The sequence below is a fragment of the Nelumbo nucifera genome, chromosome 7, assembly GCF_055504915.1.
Source record: "Nelumbo nucifera cultivar China Antique chromosome 7, China Antique-T2T, whole genome shotgun sequence".
NCBI lineage: Eukaryota > Viridiplantae > Streptophyta > Magnoliopsida > Proteales > Nelumbonaceae > Nelumbo > Nelumbo nucifera.
In genome coordinates this window covers 23,216,115-23,238,745 of record NC_142655.1, presented here as the reverse complement: position 1 = coordinate 23,238,745, position 22,631 = coordinate 23,216,115, and the positions used below count along the sequence as shown (strand labels likewise).

Here is a 22,631-nt window from a genome sequence, read left to right as displayed (position 1 = left end):
CAGCTCAAAATAATTGCTGTCCCAATGCCCCCTATTTTACTAAGCCATAAGCTAGCCCATTTGCATTTCTTCGGACCCATTTAAATTCAGCCTCAACCTCCTTTGCGATCTTCTTCACTTCCCTAATCACATATTTAAACGTCCATGGGGTATGGCTTTTGTTTATTGCCCATGAAATTACTACTTTTGAGTCCCCTTCTACTTCAACATGTCTGCATCCTAGCTGTTTGGCTAGCTTTAACCCTTGTAGTAATGCCAATAGTTCCGTCTTCAACGAGTTTCCGGTGCCAATCGGTCCTGAGAACATACCCAATATCCTCCTTTCATAGTTTCTTAATACTCCTATTCATGAGATGCCTGGATTTCCAAAGGAGCACCCATCAAAATTCAGCTTTACTTTTGCCTTCTGGTGGTTTCCACTCCAGCCTTTATCTCTTACTCTTGAAGACTGTGCTACTTCGGACCATGTTCTTAGAATGTCTGTAATTGAGAAGACTTGAAAGCTATCCAAGGGTTTTACCCAATGGGTTACTTTCACCTTGATACTATCAATCACTTCTTCTATTGTTCTACTTTTTTCCAAGAAAATTCTGTTGTTCCTCTCTTCCCATATTACCCAACAAATTGTTGCCTTTGTTGCTTTCCACATTACCATCCCTCTTTTCTTTCGTTGTCTCAAGATTTCATGGTTGAAGAGTCCTGCCACATCTTGAGGGGGAACCCGCCTGCAGCCAAATAGAGTACAAAAGAATTCCCAAATTCGATGCATAAAAGAATAGGAGAAAGGCAAATATATGGCCTTTTTTCTACAGCATATAGCAAGTGTTTACCTTACGAAAGAATATTTCCCAACAGAAGTCTTGGATCTTTAGGGGAATAGGCTTCTACCAAATTTCTTTCACAGGGAAAACTCCACCTAGAAGGTTGGGGGAAGCAAGTACTTTGAAGAAAGAGGAGCAAGAAAAGAGGTCGTTTGGAGATCCTAACCAAATTCTAGAGTCTTCCAACGAAGGGTCCAATTGGATTTGCCCTCGGAGGTCCAACAATTGGATTAAAGACTCACACTCATTTTCCCTTAGTCCCCCCCCTTCTAAAGCCCAAATTCCAGTTCACACTGTTTGGACACGGTGTTCCCAACATGGATATAGCTTCCCCTTTGAGGTTAGATAGTGCAAGGAGATTAGGAAATTGGTCTTTCAGTGGGGTTTCCCCTACCCATAGATCTTCCCAAAACAGAATTTTATTACCTTATCCCACATCGAACTGGATGGAATTGAGGAAAGTAGGGTAGATTTCATGAATTGCTTTCCAAGGAGAAGCTGAAGAACTGCGAGGGGAAACTTTTGCATCCCAACCATTTCCAACCACCCCATGAATACTCTCAATCACTTTGTGCCATAATCTATCGCCCTCAAAGGGAAACCTCCAAAGCCACTTACCTAATAGAGTTGTGTTCCTTAATAGGATGTTCCCAATTCCTAAACCCCCTTGTTCCCTAGTTTTGCTAACCTGCTCCCACTTGATCAAGTGGTCCTTCCTTTCCTCTCCTGGGTCCCAAAGGAAATCTCTCATGTACTTCTCTAAGCACCTTCCTACCTTAGAAGGGATTCTAAAGGTTGAAAGGAAATAGGTGGGGAGGTTTGCTAGAGTGGCTCTAATCAAGGTTTTTTTTTTTTTTTGATCAATAACAAGAAACTTTATTAAAGATATGAAACTATGTGAAGCTTAGGTACAAAGGGGATGTAAAAAGACTTAACTCTCCCCTTAGCCACCTAATCACCACCTCCGAGTCACCTTCAAGAACCAAACATCTGATGTTCAACTCCCTTGCTCTTTGGATACCTTCCAGGGCTGTGAGGATCTCAGCCCTAAGAGAGTCTCCTTTCCCAATCGGGCCTGAGAACATAGCAATAATAGCCCCCACCTCATTCCTAAATACTCCCCCAATCCCAGAAGGCCCTGGGTTCCTTATACAACTACCATCAAAATTCAATTTTATGAACCCAGAAGGAGGAGGGGACCACGAAGGACTACAGGTCCTCTTGTAGAGGGCAAAGGAAGCTCCTTCCAGTTTCTCACCACATCAGCCACAGAAAAATATGAGAACAATTCCATAGTTTTCAACCAATGTGTCACCCTTAACAGGATTAGATCTAATAAGTTTCCAATGATTCTTTCCTTGTCTGAAAATATTCGTGAGTTTTTCACCCAAAGAATATAATTCCTCTTCCAAAGGGCTAACTTCCTATCAAACCTTTCTACAACTGGTTTCCAGAACCCAATTGACATGGGATTTCCTCCTAAGGGTAGACCTAGGTAACTGATAGGCCAACTTCTGATCTCACACCCCAAGATCTCCGCAAATCTTATTAGTTTTCTTTCCTCCAAATTGACCCCTACAATTCCACTTTTGGTCCAATTTATCCTCAGCCCTGTTACTCTCACAAAATTATTCAGCAGCACCTTCAAATTTTCCACCACTTCCTCATTGTTTCCTTCACAAAAAATATGGTGTCATCTGCAAATTGGAGATGGGTAACAATCACCCGATTTCTATTAACCTCCAACCTCTAATAAGGCCTTGATCCGTTGAGCGTCAACTTTTGCCACCATTCTGCTTAACACTTCTGCCACTAGGGTAAACGATAATGGGGATAGGGGGGTCACCTTGCCCAATTCCTCTCTTGGCCGGGAAAAAATCCTTTGTTGTACCATTGATTAGGATTGAGTAATGAACTGAACTTAAACATCCTTTGATCCAAGACCTCCATCTAGCTCCAAATCCCAGTTTTTCTAGTACTTTTAGAAGGACTTCCTAATTAACCAGGTCATAGGCTTTTTCTAGATCTACTTTACAAACTCGGCCCTGTTCTCTACCCTTTCTTCTTTCCACGACACATTCATTAGCCACCAAGATTTGATCCACAGTTTGCCTTCCTTCTACAAAAGCACCTTGTAAAGGAGAGATGATTGACGGTAACACCTTTTTTAGTCTTTCTGATAAGACCTTTGACAAAATTTTGTAAACACTCCCAATGAGGCTTATTGGTCTAAAGTCTTTAGGAGTTATGGCTCCCTCTTCTTTGGAATCATAAGTGATAAATGTGGCATTTGCTCCTGGTGAAACCTCCCCTTTGGAGAAGAATTCGTTAAAGACTTCCAAGATGTCTGATTTCACCATATCCCAACACTCTTGATAGAAGGCCATGGAGAAACCATCCGGCCCAGGGGCTTTAGATCTGTCCATTGAAAAAATAGCTTCCTTGATTTCTTGCAAAGAAAATCTTCTTTCTAGAGCAAGAGATTGCTCTTCTGACAGAACATCCCCTTCTAGCTCTGGCAATTTTGGCAACACACCATGTGGGCTTGAGAAAATTTCCTTAAAATGATTTACAAAAATCCTTGTAATCCCCTAACTTTCTCTTACCACTTTTCCTTCCTCCTCTACACTAAGGATTAAGTTCTTCTGTCTTCTTCCAATTGCAAGAGAGTGAAAAAACTTAGTGTTTCCATCCCCTTCTACAAGCCACTGATACCTTGATTTCTTATTTTTGAGAAAATTTAGCCAGAATTCATTAAATGAAGAGGAGGTACATAAGTAGATGTACAAAGTAGGGGAAGAACCCCTACAAATTACAAAGGAGGAAGCTTGTTGCTATACAAATGCTCCAAATACACACCGCATTTGGCTAAACCATCCATAGTATGATTGTGTTTCCTAGGAATCCAAACTAAATTTACATTTAAACAGTCCAAAGAATCCCTAGCCTCTGTCAGATAGTGATTCAATCTCCAAGGTCCCCCTTCTTTGTCTCTTAACTATTTTATAGTATTTGCTGAATCACCTGCAATGTTTAAATTCTGGATTCCCAAATTTTTTATTATCCTGATTCCTATGAGAGCAGCCATCACTTCAGCCTTTGTAGAATCTGCCAAGCCAATTGGACCGCTAAAAGTCCAACATATATTGCCCCTTTCGTCCCTTACTGTACCTCCAATACCAGCTAATCCAGGGTTACCTAAGGCTGTTCCGTCGAAGTTAAGGGTCATCACTGCTTCACCGATGGGGTCGGGATGCCTCAAGGACGTTTGATGGGGATGAGGGAGAAACAGAAAGGGGTAAGCATCTCTATTAAGATCATTGACTGAAAGTCCTTTGAACAGATCTGAGTTCACCGTCCAGAGGTTGCAAAGGTAAGTAATATATGAAATTAATTCCTCCAGGGTTCTGAATTTATTGTCAAAGGAGGCGGTTGTTTCTTTCGTCCCAAACACCCCACAACACTGCATGTAGCACTGATTACCAAAAAACTTTACCCCTTTTACTTAACCCTGTTCCTTGCCATTGATGCAAAGTGTCAATAATGTGCTTTGGTATAACCCATCTATAACCTGCCATTTTCAAGAAATGGAACCAGATCTTTTGGGTGAATTTGCAGTGAAGAAAAATGTGATATGCTGATTCACCTTCACTGGAGCATAAAATACAAACATGAGGAGAGATGGACAGTCTTCCCAAATACTTTTTCGCCAGTAGGGTGTAGGGTCCAGATTCGAGTGTCAGAATAGGAGGGGGAGATGTAGGCTTCTTTAAGGGTCTGAATTAGGTCTATTAATTCAGAAATCTCTGAATCCCTTAGGGGTCTTCTGAGATGGAGGTTTAGGGTGTTCTCGGCAGTTTGGTTTGGAAGGCAGGAAGAAATAGTGGCTTCTTGGTCAAGGGTAAGGTTAAAAAGCATAGGGAAAGAGGTTTCAAGGATAGTTTCCCTCCACCATAGGTGTTTCCAGAATTTTATTTTAAAACTATTTCCCACTTTATACCTTATAAAAGGAAAGAAAGAAGTGTGAATGGAGATGATACCTTTCCAAGGATTTGTGGACTTTATCCTGTTCAAATGAAGATTGCTATCCCACCCATTTGCATTTGATCCATATTTTCTTGAGATGACAGCTATCCATAGAGCATTGGGTTCTTTAGGGAACCTCCATAGCCATTTGCCTAAGAGAGAAGAATTTTTCTCTTTTAAGTGTCCAATTCCCAAACCTCCTTCCTCTTTAGGCTTGCATACTTGTTTCCAATTGACTAAGTGGCTTCTTTTTTCCCCACCTCCTTCCCAAAGAAAGTTCCTTTGAAGCTTCTCAATCTGATTTCTGACTTTGGTTGGAATTTGGAAGACTGAAAGGATGTAGACTGGCAGATTTGCTAAAGAGGCCTTGAAGAGAGTAAGCCTACCCCCTTTTGAGAGATAACACTTCTTCCAAGTTGATAGTTTCTTCTCACATTTCTCCACCACTGGTCTCCAGAAGTTGAGAGATATTGGATTCCCTCCAAGAGGCATCCCAAGATAAGAAATAGGAAGATTCTCCTCTTTGCATTCCAACAAAGATTTGAAATTTTCTAGAAGTTCCACTTCTACTGAGTTAAGAGCTACTATACTACTTTTGCAAAAGTTAACCCTCAAACCAGTGATAAGTTCGAAACATTCAATTATCCTTTTAGTGTTTGTGATGTTAGTTATGGAGGCATCCAAGAACAAAATTATGTCATCAGCAAATTGTAAATGTGAAATGTGAATCTTGTCCCTTCCCACTTCAAATCCTTTCACCAAGTTAAGAAGAATAGACTTATCAAATTGATAGTTAAAGATGCCCATCACTAAAGTGAATAGAAAGGGGGAAAGAGGGCAACCTTGTCTGAGACCCCTACTAGCCTTGAAGTAACCTTTCACTTCACCATTTATCAACACTGAAAACCAAGGAGAACCAATACAACCTTTAATCCACCTGATCCATTTTCTACCAAAGCCTCTAAGCTTTAAGCAATCTAAAATGCAGTACCAATCCACTTTATCGTACGCGTTTTCCAGATCTAGTTTCACAAGGACCCCCTGGTTCCCAAAAGATTTTCTGTCTTCTACACACTCATTTGCAATTAGAATGCTGTCCACAATTTGTCTCCCTTTTACAAAAGCAAATTGGTTTGGGGAAATTAGGTCTTCTAGGACTTCTTTAAGTCTGTTGGCCAGAACCTTCGCCAAAATTTTATAGATGCTCCCTATCAATCTTTATACCGACCATCCTAGCTCCTTCTAACCCCTCCTTCTCCTCCTGCCTACCTTCTTTTGTTCCCTCCAGGGTGTCATTCTGGGTTGGCTTTGTCTGGGTAATGAGTTGGTTTAGGCTAGCATCAGCACAATCCAAACCTAAGGTTGGGTCAGCTAGAACTTCCAGGATTAAAGATACAACTCTAGCCCTCTCTTCCTCTACCCTATCAACCACCAGATTGTTTGGCTCCAAGACTGTGGCACTTCGGATTGAGAGTTCCATAGTAGTTGGGGTTTTGACAGGACCTGCACAGGTAGCCAAGCACAAATTAGAATCCTCTTTAGTAGGAAACAAAGGATTAGAAGATGGAACATGAGATAAAAGTGTAGGGGTTCCCTGATTCGACAAGTCCAAATCCTTCCTTCGATCAACGCCTGCTAAGTGAGAGTCCTTGGCAGGTAAAACTGGGATAGCATCTAAATTCTGTTCCTCTTGTGTATCTTTGCTTCGGATAGTGCTGATATCCGGTTCTCTGTCTTGAATATCCTGAACTTGTGTCTCCCTTGGTATTTCTCTTGGACCACTGTTGGCTACATCTAGGTCCACCTTAGAGATTGAGGCAAGTCTCACCACTGTTTCTTCTTTTGGGGCCGACATGGAGGCACTAGAGGGTTCTTCAAACAGTATCTACATACCTATTATCTCATCGTTCAACATATTGTAAGTTTTAGTGGGTGAACCACTTCCGATGCTACTTTCGTCGTGCCAAACATCATCTTGCCTTAGGTCTTTCCAATCATCTTCTTCCTCAAATTCTTCACACTCGGGCCTGTTAAATTTTGGGTTCGGCTTGTCTGGGGTTGTGGAGTTTGTTTTCACAACCGGCTTCCATTTCCAACTGCTCTCCGACCGGGCACTTCCTACACCAGCGTTGCCGAATGCTCTCAAAGGGGTCTTGATAGAGTTTTCCGCAACCGCTGCAACAAAGGGGGTTGCAGGGTTCGATTTGGACGATGATAGACCCCAACAAACATCCCCAATCCTTTGGGCCGGCCTGCTCACATGCATTTTTAAGTGGTCACGTGACCTGTTTGGATTATAACTTGGTATTGGGTTGTCTAGTTTGACCGGTTTAACGCCTAAGTCAAATTTTAGCGCTCTTTCAAAAATTTCTCCTTTATTTCCGCCCCCTCCAGCTGCCACTTCAGCATAGGGCCTTTTAGTAGCCCCTTGATCTGAGATGGATAGCCCAGATTCTAGTCCCCCTTTAGAATTCTGACCGTCCTCTTTCGATTTCCAGTCTTCCCGTTTGCCTTCTTCTTGTAAAAACAGTCGGACTTCTCCTCCATACTTACCCCTTCCTTGACACTTGCCACACCATCATCTTCTACCTCCCGCAGGCTTTTACAGAGTCTCTCCTCCACCGACGACAGCAACCAGACTACCTCATGCGTTTCACCTAGTTCCAACCTTACTGTTCTCGGTATTGACTCTAATTTAACTCCTCCCAATTTCATCGAAGCTGCACTGAGATTGGACAAGTCCAATTCCTCCAGGACTCCTCTGCACAGTTCTGCGATTTTCTTGAAGTTTGCAAGGGACCAAAGATGAAATGGGAGCCCTAGCACTTTGAGGCGGACAATTTCTCTCTGGTCTACATGATTAGCATTTGGACACCACTGACTGATCACCATTACTCCTTCAGAAGTCTGAATAGGAAGCACATGTATTTCTTCCATCAGATTGTCTACTTCTAGTTCTAGAAGTGCCTTATCTTCTTGAAACGGTTGAAGATCGAAGTGTCCACCCACTTTCAGCTTTCGTTTAATCTCCTCTGCAACACAGCCCCAACTACCTACTCTTTTGTTTGCAAGTATCACATATTTTTTACGCCAGTTCTGGGAGGTTTGATCTTCATTACCTACAACATCCTTTTCACCATCTGGATGTGGTTGATTTTCTGGTGCTTGGTTGGGTTGGATATTTCTTGGTCTCTTTTCATTTCTCCATAAAAAGATCTGCAACTCCCTTACGAACAGCATCCACCCCTTACTCTGTTTTCCCATGGGGATACAAATCATTTGTCTCTACCTTCGCCGAACCATTCTGATACTGTTGCGAACCAGCCCTTCCTATTGAATTGAAGTGCAGCTACGAATACCTTTCCATTGATTTTGATTGAGTTCTTCCAGGCTTGTGTTTTCCTTGACACTAAAGCTACGTCTAGGAAGCCTTTCAGCCAAGATGCTACCTCCTTTTGGAGATACACTGTGGCTCTTTTTTCTTCTCTTATCTTCAGGAACACCAGAGACCTTGTTTTCACTTCTTCTAGTTTGTATTGCTTTGCTTCGAGCGAAACTTCCTTTCTTCACCTTCCCACTACTTCGAACTTGCCCTCCATTGACACAGTCACCTCCACAACTTTGTCATTAATTTTAGCATTTATTGACAAACATCCACTAAAGAAAAGATATTTTTTTTTAAAAAAATAACTCATGATTATGCTAAGCAAATGGGGCGTAGCCCAGTGGTGGACTTAGAGAGAGAGATGGCCTGTATCGGGGCTTGATGTTGCAATTGTTTTTGTTTTCAAAAACAAAACAAACCATGTTGTCGATTTTAGAAAATGTTATATAGTTTATTTTATTTTTTATTTTTCACGGTTTCACCAAGTTGAAGCGAAAGGCAGTAAGGTCTATGCCTCATTAAACTTGAGGCTTAGCCTCAGATATAGTATAGAAGGCAGCTGATGCAAGGTGCTTTGGCTGCACCTTGCCTTGCTTCATGCACTTCAGTGCCTTTTAAAACCATGTTAATAAGTGATATGACATCTGATACCTCATGATTCCTATGGCCTCTCTCAAAAGCAAAGTTCCAAGATTGATATTGCTAGAAGAGGAGTAAAATGTAGATAATGGACAATTTTTATAGAAGAAATAGAATATGCCTTAGAAATTTGTGCATGGTACAGTGTGCATGTGCTATTGTTATGTGTTCCTCATTATATTGAAGGATATAGGTGTTTATTTTACCATTCACGATACAGTGTAACTCCATTCAATTACTGTGTGTACACACAAATAAGTTGTCAATAGCTTGGTGATCGTGGGCTTTTGATTGCAGGAACTGCATTGCCTTGGAGACCTTATGTGAGCGTATACTACAGGGCACATCTTTTGTTTGAAAGGGCTGATGACAGAAAATGGATTCCTGAAGAATATGAACTTATAAAGAGGTGTGTTTAATCATAGAGTTGTTTTTTTCTCTCCATTCACAATCATGTGTTTGTGGCTTGTCATGATATGTTGACTGGATACAGATAATGTGTGCAAAAATTTATGTAAGACAATGGTCATCTTTTATTATTTTTGTGAAAATTCTCAGTTCTTATAGTAATTCCTACTAATAAATTTTCATACTAATGACCAACAAGCTGTATTATAGGGTTTATGAAAAACATGGAGCAGACTGGAAGATGGTTGCTGATCAACTTGGTAGACATAGATTCCATGTAAAAGATACATGGCGCAGGTTGAAAGTGATTAACAGGAGAAAAGGTAAAAACAAAATTTTACCATATATGCACCTACCAGATTTTAGAGCTTTGGAACACTTGGAAGATTTTGATTATGTAGGATGTGAATATGATCATTGTGCATAGTTTGCCTTAGTTACCTCAGCATGTTGAGTATGTTAGTACGTAATTGTTGACTGGGCCAATTGTTCTTTCTTTACATATTTTTTCTCATGAATAATTTTCTCTCTATTGAGAAAGGAGGAATTCTATGGGTGGAGGAACTTGCCAATTGAAGTGAGCCTGCTGTTTGATTCGGCCTCCTTTGTTTGGCCCACAAAAAGGGGAAGAATCATGTGGAAGTGTATTAGAGCAGCTACTTTATGGACAATCTGGGAAGAGAGGAACTCTAGAATCTTCCAAGAGAAGGAAAGGAATTTATTGGAATTAATTGAGTGCATCCTAACAAGGGCAGTATATTGGCTGAAAACCTCGAACTCCTTTTCAGTTCTTTACCTTTGATGACTTTTGGAGGAACTGGTTGGAAGTGGCAAAGAGCTTTATGGGAAGAAACTGACCCCTTATTGGACTCCACCTTTGGAAGGGTTTATAAAACTGAATTTTGATGTGAGCAGTCAGGGTAATCCTGGCTTTTCAGGAGTAGGTGGGGTCTTGAGAAATGAGGAAGGTTCTGTCTTGTCTTTGTTTTCAGGGCCTACTAGGGCTGAGCTGCTAGCTGCTGTGCAAGGCATTCAGATTGCAAAACTACTCGATATGATGAGCTTAGTCATAAGAGGGTATTCTAAGGTGGTTGTGGGGTGGTTGCAGTATCCAGATTCTGTTAATTGGAAGTACAAGGATTTGCTAAAGAAAGTTAAGTGGTTGACACCGCATATGATAATTAGGTAACAATGGGTCAACAGATTGGCTAATGCAATGGTAGATTTTTTAGACAAAGAAGGGGCTACTGGGGATTCTCTTTTCTGGTCTGTGTTGCAATTTTCAGTTTTCAGCTTTAGTTGGTGTGGCTGCATCTCACACCCCCTTGGTATGCTTGTATTAGTCTTTATCTTTTGATAATAAAATCTAATTCAATTATAAAAAATGAAAGAAAGGAAGAGTTCTAGTTTTATTTTGATAAGCAATAATATATTCCTTCTCTTCTTATTTTTCTATGCAATAAATAATTTCCTCTGCAACTTTAGTCTGGCTTAACTCAAAATTCAACATGATAGCTTCTGGGCAGAGTTTGGTTTATTTTGAATCAGTTAATGTTCACAGTGTCTGCATTTTTTTTTCCATGGGGTTAATAGTTTTGACAGATACACACACACACACACACACTCTCTCTCTCTCTCTCTCCCTCATCTATGCTAAAATCTTTCTCCTTTTCAAGTGTCACATTTTGTTTTTTCCTGAATGAAACAGGACAGTGGACCCAAGACGAATACCAGAATTTGTTTGATTTAGTGAACATGGACTTGCGCATGAAGGCCTTTGAGGAAAGGAAATCTAAGCATGGCATGGTTGGTGCATTTATTATCTTTGTTCAGTCTAGCTTGTATGCTTGTCATTTTAGTTTTTCTGTTGCAAGCACAATTCATAATGTTGTGATTTTCATGTTCATCTTGACTTCAACTATAACTGTATGTTTTTTCTTTTTTATCTGCTAAATCAATACCTCATTGGATGTTGTACAGTTACGAGATAATATCCGTTGGGGAGCTATTAGTGACAAGTTGGGGACTAGACCTGGTCATCTTTGCTGCTCTAAATGGTACATTTTCATTTTATTGTCTGGTTGACCTTTGGATTTTAACATGAAATGGAGAAACCACCTTTTGTTTGTCAAAACAAGAGAAAAAAGTCGAGGATTTCTGAACAAGTGAAACCATTGGGGGTTAGTATCATGTGGCCTTTCATTGGATGTAATAGTAGCTATTACCTTGGTTTTGGATGTCTTGTCAGGAAAAATTTTATTGAAAATACTGTCATGTGTCATGAGCATGAGGCAAGAAAGTTTCACGAAAGGGTCTGCAGTGGAGGAAGACCAGGCATTGGTGGGAGAACATAAGGGTCTGCAATAGAGTGTTCTTTAGGAGATAGTAGCATATTAAAGTTTGAAGGAAACTTAAATTGTCATTGGGTGGGTGCAGGAGGTGTATTAGGTCCATGGCAGATCGATCATTTCCTTGTGGAAGCTAGTATGAACATATTGGGATCTTCTGCACTTGTTGTGCACTTGTTTTCAGTCTGACAGGTTTTGCATTAAACCTATGTAAATGCCCATGCATATGGGACCACACATGTTGTTGACTGGGACCACACATGGGATACCTGTTGTTGACTGAATGCAAGTGCAGCACAAACAAGTTCAGCAGATCAGGACTCAGTATAAACACTTCATGGAACTGGGCCCCAAAGATCAGCAAATGGTTTGGGTGGACTCTGGCTAGAGAGGGGTCCTAATTATCGGCAAATGAACTGGGTCCCTGTTCCATTTCATGGAACTGGATCCTGGATTAGGTCATATTGCTATTTTGGGATATACTTTGTGCCTGGGATGATCTAATCTTATGAACCAGCTCTTTTTTTTTTTTTTTTGATCAATTATGAACCAGCCCTATTTCCTCCATGTAGGGATTTCTATTTTTCACTCCTTTTTTTTCTTATTTCATAGAAGTTTCTGATGTGTTATTAACAGAAGAGAAAACAATATGGTCTTTTATCTCTGTCCAGCAAAGTTAGCCTCAAACAGTATGATTTGTTCTTCATTTATGTTAACTTAGTGTTGCCAAGAGTGAATAGTATTGCAGCCTTGTACCATGGTACCATCTAGAATTAACTTAAGAGGGTCGAATTTGTTTGGAAAATTTTTAATAGAAACTTGATGTCCAAATTTTCCTTCTCTTATGATGCCTGAAACTTGTGTTTTTTTTTTCCAGGTATGGCCAATTAACATCATACATGGTATCTGAAGGAAATTGGGCTGATGTTGATGATTATCGGTTGCTGAATGCGTAATGATCTTAATTCTCTCTCAGTCTCTTTTATCTGTTCATATATTGTTGAACAAGATGCCATATGTAGTGAAAACGCAAAAGGTTTCTTCCTGTCTGGTACACAAATGTATTTATCCTTGGTAGTGGGCTGGCAGGCACTGCCAAGGGCATTGTCTACATTAAAGAATCAAATTGTGTGGATGACATTGGGACTCCATGCATTTGGCTATTGGCTGCATTGGGAACAACCATTTGAAGGATTATGGACATTGAGACTCCATGCTACATTAATGGCATTGAGGGTATTCCCATTTTAGTAAAGGAGGATTAGCAGAAGCTACCTTCCCTCCCTCTAGGACATGCATGCCATTGACTTTCTAGGCTAATATAAACCTTAGAAGATGATTCAGATCTCTACAAGTCATTTCTAGCATATACTTGTTTGGTATCCAAAGTAATACATATGAGATGGTTAGGATCATCATCAGTTGATTGTAAGAGCCATTGATGGACCCATGATCCAGTGGATTCCAAAACCTGTGGATACAGTGCACATTAAGGACTGTTAGGTTTGTATTTAGTGCACTCCTCCCAAAGACTGCAGATACGCAGGACTGACATTAAGTAATGGTCTTAGTGAGCTTGTGAGAGACTGAAGTTGTACAGTTATCTGAGCTGACAAATTTTCAATTTTTTGTTCAATTCAGTCAATTCAAGTTCATTTCAAGATCCATTGAGGAGTATATTTTATTTCTGATTATACCGATTCAATCAAGTCAACATGAGTAACCTGATTGGGTTTGGCTGGTATAGAAAATAGTTATGGTCTTGTCCTCCCAAACTCTTCAAATTAGTTGCTTAGATCTTTTGTAGCATATTATTCTTTTTTGAGTAATAAAAACTTATGGCCTATTCATTAAAATTCAGTTCAAGAATTTAAATTTGGGGGTTTTGTGGCTTAGGTAGATGATGCTTTAGTTCTTGCAAGTGTGTCCTGAGGGTTTTATAAACTAGTTGTTAAGCTTAAACAGAACCAAGATGGTGCTTTCTAGGAGATGAAGTTTTATCCTTGCCTTTTGTGTGACCTTGGCCCAAACTTGTACTTACATGATTTTCTGCTTAATTTATTTATGTTTAACTGTTGCAGACTTCTTAGCCTGGATGCTTGCTGCATGGAAGATGTTGATTGGGATAATCTCCTTGAGCACAGGTAAATCTAATGAAATTGGGGGTAATATGTGGAATCCTCTGCTGAAAGATAATATTTGGTAACTACCAAGTCGTTTATGTGCCATGGTTCCCCCGCTTATTTTTTCAGCTAATGGTGGGCTACTCTTGGACTCTAACCTTTTTGCTACTCAGTTCTATTGGATCAATCCTTCTCTGTTTAGTGGTTGATACTTATTTCAATTTCCATCACATATATTCATCACACATTCTAGAAAAATATACCATGTTACCTTCAGCTATTTTTTTTTTTTTTATCAGCACCTTCGGCTAATGTTCTTGTTGGTTACCCAATAAAGTTTTGGGTAAGTGATGCTATACGGGTGGGGTATTATTAGATCTAGGTTTTTGGTTCTATGGCTTCTAGTGCCTAAGATGCAAGGTGCAAACTTTGGAAATGATTTTAAAAAATTCAATAATACATAAAAATGTGAACATGCATTTTAAAAGAAATTAATTGTTTTAAAATGCTTATTGGCTCAAATTAAAATACATAAGCATAACATATAAAACATATTCAAAGTGAAATGTGGGAGTTAAAATCCAACATGTGTGGGTCTTCAGAAGGTGCTTTGTTCATCCTACTATTTTTTTTTGATAAGCTTTGAGCATCCAACAACAATTTAAGCATTGTGAAACTTCCAATCTATTTATTTATCTCCTATTTGCATTACTTCAATTAGATGGTCTGCTGTTAAACATCATGCATCCTTAATCCTAGGGGTTTGGCCCTCCATTTCCATCAGGCCCCTTTAGGGAAGCCCAAATAAGTCTGTGAAAGGGATTTTTCTATTTGAGATTCTATTTGCATTAACAACAGCTTTGGGTATTTGAAATGTCGTTGTTTTCATTTATTTTAAAAGTTAATAAACTGTTACTAGTGTACAAACAGCAATAAAAGATAATTTAGAAGTTGATAAACCATTACAAAGGTGCAGAACACATAATAAACAAAAAATTACAAAAAAAAGCATATTGAAAACGGTGTGGTGTGCCTGTGCTGAGGTGCAAGGTGCAATATGCATGCCATTTGAAAGTGGCTGTATGTAGGTTCAGGCAAGGTGCATGCCTCAAAATGTGCTTTGCTTGTGCACCTAGATGCACCCTTCCATTTAAACATTGTCAACAATTTTTTTTTATGAATAATAATGCAATTTTATTGAAACAGAATTAAACATTGTCAACAAATATTGCAATTCACTCCACCCGTGGGGGCTGAATCACAATACAATTCACTCTTTCCCTGGCCAAACTGCTTGAGAACTTAATTTTTGATCCATTTGAATGAAATGTTCACTTTGGAGGAGTTAAGAGAGTTTATCTCCCTGCCTTTGTAATTATTTTTATTGTTTAATGAAATGCTTTTGTTATTGATAAAAAAATGTTCACTCTGGAGGCCAACAATTTAGCCTCTCAATATAGTGTTTGGGAGACTAAAGGGACCGCATCTTCACATCTCATCTAATAATTATCTAAGAATCTCCCTTCTCATCCACTCGAGGTGGTCCTTGAAAAGTACATCTGTCAAAGGTTATGGAGAAGAGCTAGGATCTCTGCTCTAATTTAATCTCCTTGAGCAATGAGCTTCCCCCACACTTGAGGACTCCTAGTTCCCAAGAATTGAGATTGATTGCTTCTTGGAGAGAAGGCTAGCTTTGTTATATATCTGCATTTAGGATGCATCTTAAACTAGCAAAAGACATCTTAGGAAAATTTGAAGGGAAATGGGAATGTGCTAAAGAAACTTGGTGGTGGAATGAAGAGGTTCAAAATATAATTAGATTAAATTGAGCATATTACAGAGTATGACAAAAGATTACAAATGTAAAAAAAATTGAGGAAATATAAAATCATAAAAAGGAAGTTGAAAAGAAAGTGAAGTCAAACTTAGGGCATATAATGAGCTTTATCATAAACTAGGCACTAAAGAGGGAGAAAAGGAATCTATAAACTAGCAAAGATGAGATAAAGGAAAGGTAGAGATTTAAAACATATTTGGTGTATTAAAGAAGAAGATTAAATGGTATTGATAAAAGATGAGGAAATCAAGCAAAGATGGAAAAGCTATTTTTAGAAGTTATTAAATGAATAATATATAGAGGATGCTAATGGAGGAGAGACTAGTAATATAAATAGTGTTAAAAATAATATATACTTTTGTAAAGTTAGAACTACTAAAGTTAAAGAGGTGCTAAATAAGATAAAGAAGGGAAAAGCATTAAATCTTGATTGGATTCTAAAGAAGTATGGAAAGGTAAGGGAGGTGATTTGTTACAAGTGGAAGAGGCTAGAAGAGCTAGGGGTAGACCAAAAAGGACATGGGTGGTAGTAAGAAATGGTTTAAGGACTAATTATTTAATAGTGGATATTGGCTTTAAACAGAACAGATTGACGTGGTGCCTATATTTAAGAACAAAGGCGATATACAAAGTAATAATTAAGGGTGCAGGTCGGGCTAGGTTAGGTCGGGTTGATGTCAACCCTAACCATAGTTGTCAAGGTGTCGCCTAGTGTGTAGGCACATTTTGGGGCTTGCCTCATTCATACACCATATGATATATATCAATGTTTTAAAAGGCGTTGGGGGGGGGGGCACCTGCGCGCCCCGCCCTGTGGCATATGCCAAAGGTGTTGACACCTCTTACGTGTACACCTCAGGTGCAAGAGGTGTACGCCCCATATGCTTTTTTCATGGGGTGTGCTAGAGGCATACGCCTTATGTGCCTCATGCACACCTCACATAAAAAGACAGAAAAAAAGAAAAAGAAAGAAAAAAAAGAAAAGGAAAAGAAAGGAAAGGGAAAAAAAAAAGAAAGAAAGAGAAGAAAAAAGTGAAAAAGAAAGAAAAGGAAAGGGAGGCTTATGCGCCTTGTGTTTGGGAGGCTTATGTCTTTTACATTCTGAATTATGCCTCATGCCTCTAGGTAGTGGAACACCCCGTATGCCCCGATCGTATCAGGGCCCCTTTGATACACCCCTACACTTAGTGTTTCAGGGTTCCACCTATTTTAGGGGGTAGATAGGCATTAAACCAACCCCCTGAACTAGGTATAAAGAAAAAAAAAAAGCTAAAAGAATAAATACGAGCTTTGATTGCGTATCAGACTATATCGATATTTTGAACCTTGGCTCTACCCTTTCTCCATCATTTTTGAGAATTTTCTTTCTTCTAAGACAAGAATAGGGGCTCTGCCCTTCTTTATTTTCTATTTCAATGGAAAAAAATAGGGGCACATTCCCCTTTTGTGCATTTCTTTTTAAGACAAGCAGTGCCTAGGTGGCGACTAGGCGACTAAGCGCTCCCCTATCACCTAGGTTTGCCTTGGCGCCTTGAAAACTATGACCCTAACCTAACTTGAGTTTTGAACCCCCAACCCTAACCCAATCCGTTAGGATTGGGTTCAGTTCTAGTCGGGCTTAGGTTAGTCTCGGTTGGCCCAACTTCTCTACTTTCCTTTTTGCCAAATGTAGTTATTTTCTAGATTCTAAGGGTTCATGTTAATTCAATATTAGCATTGTGTAAAAGAACATGGTTATCATGATTTAGAAAAAAAATGGCTTTAAACTAAACTTTTAACATACAATATACATGCAAGCAAGTATAGATATATAAATATGCATATAAAATACTTGTATAAAAAATGCATAAATATACATTTATAGGTTCATAGTTGCGCATATACATACATGCATAAATAGTGAATACACATATACATAAGTTCTTACATGCATGAATACATATTTATATTATATTTATACATGCAAATATGAAGTTAAGTGAGGTTCGAGTTGAGTTGGGTTGGTCAAGGTTTTAACCCTAACCCAATCTGAAGTTAAATTGGGCTTGCGTTTATCAGCCCTAACTCAAACCTGAATTTCAATTCAAGCATACTTTTTCGGCCTGGGTTTGTGCTAATGTGACCCAAGTTGCAGCTCTAGTTATGATATCGAGGGATTAAGCTCATAAGCCACACTATGAAATTTTGGGAGAGAAAATTTGCGAAGAATACAACATGAAACAAGTATATCAGAGAACCAATTTGGGTTTATTCCAGGAAGATTAACCTTGGAAACCATCTTACTTTTAAGAAGATTGATATAAAAGTTTAGAGAGCAAAACAGAGATCTCCTTATTATCTTCATTGATCTAGAGAAAGCATTTGATAAGTTCCTATAGAGATAATAAGGTGGGTCCAATGTTTTAAAACGCAGAGGCGTGATGAGAGGTGTTACACAAATTGGAGGCGTGAGGTAGTTCAGAATGTAAGAGGCGTAATCCTCCCCAACAGGGAGGGAGAAGAAGGTGCCTTATATTGAAAAGAAGGAAGATGCATGACACTAGCTGAAAAGGGTATTTATCCAAAAAAAAACGCTAGCTGAAAAGGGGCCCAAACTTTCTTTCCCCTTCTCTTTGCTTCCCCTTTTCTTTCTTTTCTTTTTTCTTTCTTTCTGTCTTTTTTTTTTTGTATGAGGTGCATGGGGTGTGCACCTCTAGGATGCCTCATTTAAAAAGGCGTTTGGGGTGCCTTGTCTGGAGGCATGCCTCCAGGTGTATGCCTCCCACACCTTTAAAATCCTTGTTGGGTCTTAAAAAAGAAAGTGGTTCAAAGTAGGTGCATAGACCTAATTAAGGATATGCATGGTGGTGCAAAAACCAATGCTAGAACACCTGTAAGAGAACATATTTTACAGTTACATTGGGTCTTCACCAAGGTTTAGCAATTAGCCTTTATTTATTTGCATTGATCATGGATGATTTGATTCACCTATTCATGAGGTTGCTCCATGGTGCATGTTTGTTGATGATATCATTTTAATTGATCATGGATGAATAGTGTTGGGCAATCAAGAAACATGTTCAGAAAATGAGTGTGGCACAAATGTGTATGCTGAGATGGATAAGTGGAAAAATTAGAATGGATAGGATCTGAGAGAAAGTAGACTAAGATGGTTTGGTCATGAACATGGAAGACCATCACAATATCCATAAGTGATTTATTACAAGTTGAAGGGGCTAGAAGGGCAAGGGTAGACCAAAAAGGACAAGGGTAGAAGTAGCAAGAAATGATTTAAGTGCCAAGGGATTAGAAATGGATATGACATTAAACAGAATGGACTGGCAAAACAGGATTAGTGTAGCCGGCTCCATATGGTGGGGATAAGGCTTGGATGGTGACGATAATGGAAATTCTTACAATTAGTTCCCCAATAGAACTATCCCTCAGAATGTTTAGTCCTCGTAGGCTCCTTATCTAAGCCAAATTGTCATCCATTACATTGGCACATCTAAGCATTCAATGGAATGTTAATCAGTTCAGTTGCCAATTTGCCAACTTCCCACATGAGATATTTGTATTCCCAATTTCGCACTGGAACAGGGCCTTGTTTGACTGCCACGGACAGAAGGGTAGAAGTGGTGGAGAGAGCGAAAAGGTAGGAAAACATAGAAGCAGAGAGGTATTTAAGGAAGAATATAAGGGATGTTAATGAGGATAGTTCAGAGGAGAAGATGGATAAGATTGGGTCTATTGAAGGAGGGGAGAGAGTGGGGGATGCAGAAGGGAGTGGGGTTGAAGAAACAGCGGTTTATCAAAGTAAAAGGATCTATAGGGCGAAACCTCTCAATGAAGATTTGAATGACGAAAAGGAAGTGGAGGAAGATATGGTTATGATGGATGAAACTCATGAAGTCAAGGGGAAAGCTGATCTGGAAACAGTTATTGACAAAGGGGTGGAGGTTAGTAAAATTCTAGGTTTATTTTTCCTGAGTGGAGAGGAATTTGCTAGAAAAGCCTTTATGGAAGTGGAAGAATTGGCCGGGGGATCATTGGAAGAGAAGGCTGAAGGTCCAAACTCTGTTCTTGGGACTTAAATTGAAGATGAGAAGGGTGTGGTTTTGACAGAGGGGCAAGTATTTGAGAAGAATGTGGTTTTAGAACTATGAAAGGATTAATGATAACTATGGGCAGAGAAGAAGGATTAAGGCTAATTCTTCTGCTGTTAAACGATTCAAACATCAGAATAGTTGCAGAACTGTGACTGTGTTGAAGGTATTTGATAGATTTGAGGGGAGGTCTATTTGGGGTCGGAATTAAGAATAGGGTAAAGAAGACTAGAAGGGCTTTGAAGAGGAAAAAAAGAATGTAATTTTTGAATAGAGGAAGGTTTGAAATGATTGAATCCTAAATTTAGTCTTAGGAAAAAGTTTATCTTGGGGCGGTTCTAGTCTGGGCTTGGGATGATGGGAGGAAAGGATAAGGGAAGGTTTTGGTTGCACTTTTTGCCTCGGGTTGGGTGGTTTTGAGGGTTTTCTGTGTTCTGGTTTATGATTCGATATTTTATGGGTTTGGGTGATATCTTATCACCCCTTCTAATCTTTTTCTCTTTTCCCTAATAATTTTTTTCCTTTATTTATAAAAAAATACCAGCTCACCACTACCATTTCATAGTTGAGGGTTTGGCTCAATCTTAAATCCTGTAGAACTGCCAAGGGTTCTGCCCTTGGAAATTGTTGACACCCCATTTAAGTGGTTTTTGTTTGTGGTTCTGAAAAAGACTGGTATGGTTCTGGAACCATACCATTTTTTAATGACAATGCTTTTCTTTAAGCATGATATGTGAGTCTTGAATATATGGTTCTTGTGTATATGTATGTTCACTATTTACTTCTGATCATAATACAGTCATTATTAAGTAGAGATGTTATTGCTAGAACTACATTGGTGTGTGAGAGTCACCATATAACATCTCCTGGTTGGGAAAGCTATAAAACATTGTGTTCAAAAAACGCCCATTTTGCTGATTTTGGAACCATGCTTTGCTGAAGGTGCCAGCTGCCTTCTTGTGAAGTTTTTACTCTTTAGCTGGTTGTAGTGGAGTCTTGGGATCAAGTCCCACTTTCACCGGTTGGGGGTTCTAAGGGTTGGGGCTTCTCCCTGCTGTGTTAGCCTGTTAGCCTACCAAATGAAAGAACCATGTATTGCTGGTTGTGACAGGGTACAGAATGCTCTTTCCTGCTGTGGCATATCTGTGAACCAAATGGAACACCAAGGCAATCATAACACACCCTTAGTTCAAATAGTGGCCTATACAACTTGATGTCTTTAAAATTGTGCTTTAGGTTGCTTTTGTTTCCGGTGCAAAAACAAATATGCACAGTTCAAAACCCCCCTTTGACCAGTTCATGAATGCATAGTTTAGTTTTGATAAATTTTGTATTCCTACCAAATGGTTTTTAGTTATAATGAGTACAAACATGAATTGCAAGACTGAAATCTACCTTTTTTACATTGTCCAACTTTGTGTGCAAAATTTGTATCAATTTTTTGGATACAAACTTTGCTCTAATTTTGAGTACAAACTTATCTTGGAAGTTGTGATAACTGTCATTTCCAGTACACATTCATACCAAATGCTTGCAAAACTGAACCATGAGTACATAGATGTATTATCCAACTGGCATTTGCACTGCAAACAAACACAGGCAAAAAGGTTATTACATTATTAACTTTGTCTATATTTGTAAATGTACAAGCACATGTGCTTTTGTCAACTCTCAAAATTTTCATCTCTCCCCCTCACACACACACACACACACACACGATTTACTTGTTTCTCCAGCCTCTTTCTTGAGAGAGAGCATGTGCGTAATGAGGCTTGTCTGTGTGTTTCAATTTTCATAGATATTTGCAACCTTACATCTTGTAAATTGTTCCTCGAATCTGTGCGTTGTTTGTATCTTAAACTTGTCTTCTTTATATTCTTTTAATATGCTTGTCATTTCATTTTTCTTCAGGTCCGGAGATCTTTGTAGGAAACGTTGGAACCAAATGGTCCATTACTTGGGTGAGCATAAGACCGAGTCTTTTGCAGAACAACTAGAAATTCTCTCACAACGTTATTGCCCCGATGTACTAGAACCAAGATTAGCTTATGATAGCAAACCTGTTATCCCCTGAGGCTCACTGCAGATCATTGTTGTGTGTATCTCTATCTGCTATGGCCTCTGGAGAAGGCATTGTTATTGTGAATCTCGTGGCCTCCCTTTCTATCGAACAATTAAACCATCCCTGTAAATTGGAAGGACAAGATCCGCAACATACATTTACCATTGGAAGTAAACAAAAAATAAAGTGCAAAATATGGTTTTGTGAGATCATTTGTTATTTGGTTTGTAGTGCCGATGCTTCTAACTTTGGTTGTGCATCTATATACCATCAAGTTGTCACCACAGAGGCCCTTTTTGTTAAAGATTCTACTTGTATTATATAATTTGAATATAGGACAGGCGGTATAGGCATGAAAAAAGCGAAGAAGCAACAAGGGTTCGACTATGATATGGAAACGATATGATTTAAGGTGTTATTTATCAAAATTCATGGGTGGGTTTTGATTGGTCAAAACTCTTTCTTTGATTCTTATTTTAATTTTTCATGCTTTCCTTTCTCTACGATTACCCCATTTTTAACAACTGCTATTAGGTGTGCACCTTTAATGGTAGATAACCGATGTGCCATCACAATTGTCGTTCTATCCACCATAACACTGTCCAATGCATCCTGTACCACTTGTTCTGACTCGGTTGAATTGAATAAACTAGATTCATATTTCCTATACCCAAATTGAATTGAATTGGAGAGAGGGAAGAAAGCTTGGTTGGGTTGCACTGTTCAATCCTGTTGCAACCCATTGATAAACTTGTGGGCATTGGCCAACTCAGCTGCACCTAAAATTTCAGCCACTGTTGCATCCATATAAAAAATTAATGTGTACCAGAAGGATTTTTGTACATTGCACAGACACTTTAAAGAGAAATGTTACAAGGAAACCATGAGGGGAGAAAG

General features: G+C 39.1%; 1 protein-coding gene across 1 annotated transcript in view; it reads left to right on the top strand.

Moving 5' to 3' along the window:
• Nucleotides 1-21,941, top strand: part of LOC104593532 (myb family transcription factor) — a 48,297-nt gene extending 26,356 nt beyond the window's left edge. The window contains exons 4-10 of the mRNA XM_010253425.3: nt 9,169-9,280; nt 9,490-9,602; nt 10,988-11,085; nt 11,260-11,336; nt 12,505-12,579; nt 13,709-13,771; nt 21,584-21,941. Coding sequence (XP_010251727.1) covers nt 9,169-9,280; nt 9,490-9,602; nt 10,988-11,085; nt 11,260-11,336; nt 12,505-12,579; nt 13,709-13,771; nt 21,584-21,746 — 701 coding nt within the window. The 3' untranslated portion in view covers nt 21,747-21,941. The remainder of the gene's footprint in view (nt 1-9,168; nt 9,281-9,489; nt 9,603-10,987; nt 11,086-11,259; nt 11,337-12,504; nt 12,580-13,708; nt 13,772-21,583) is intronic.
• The last annotated feature ends 690 nt before the right edge of the window (nt 21,942-22,631 follow it).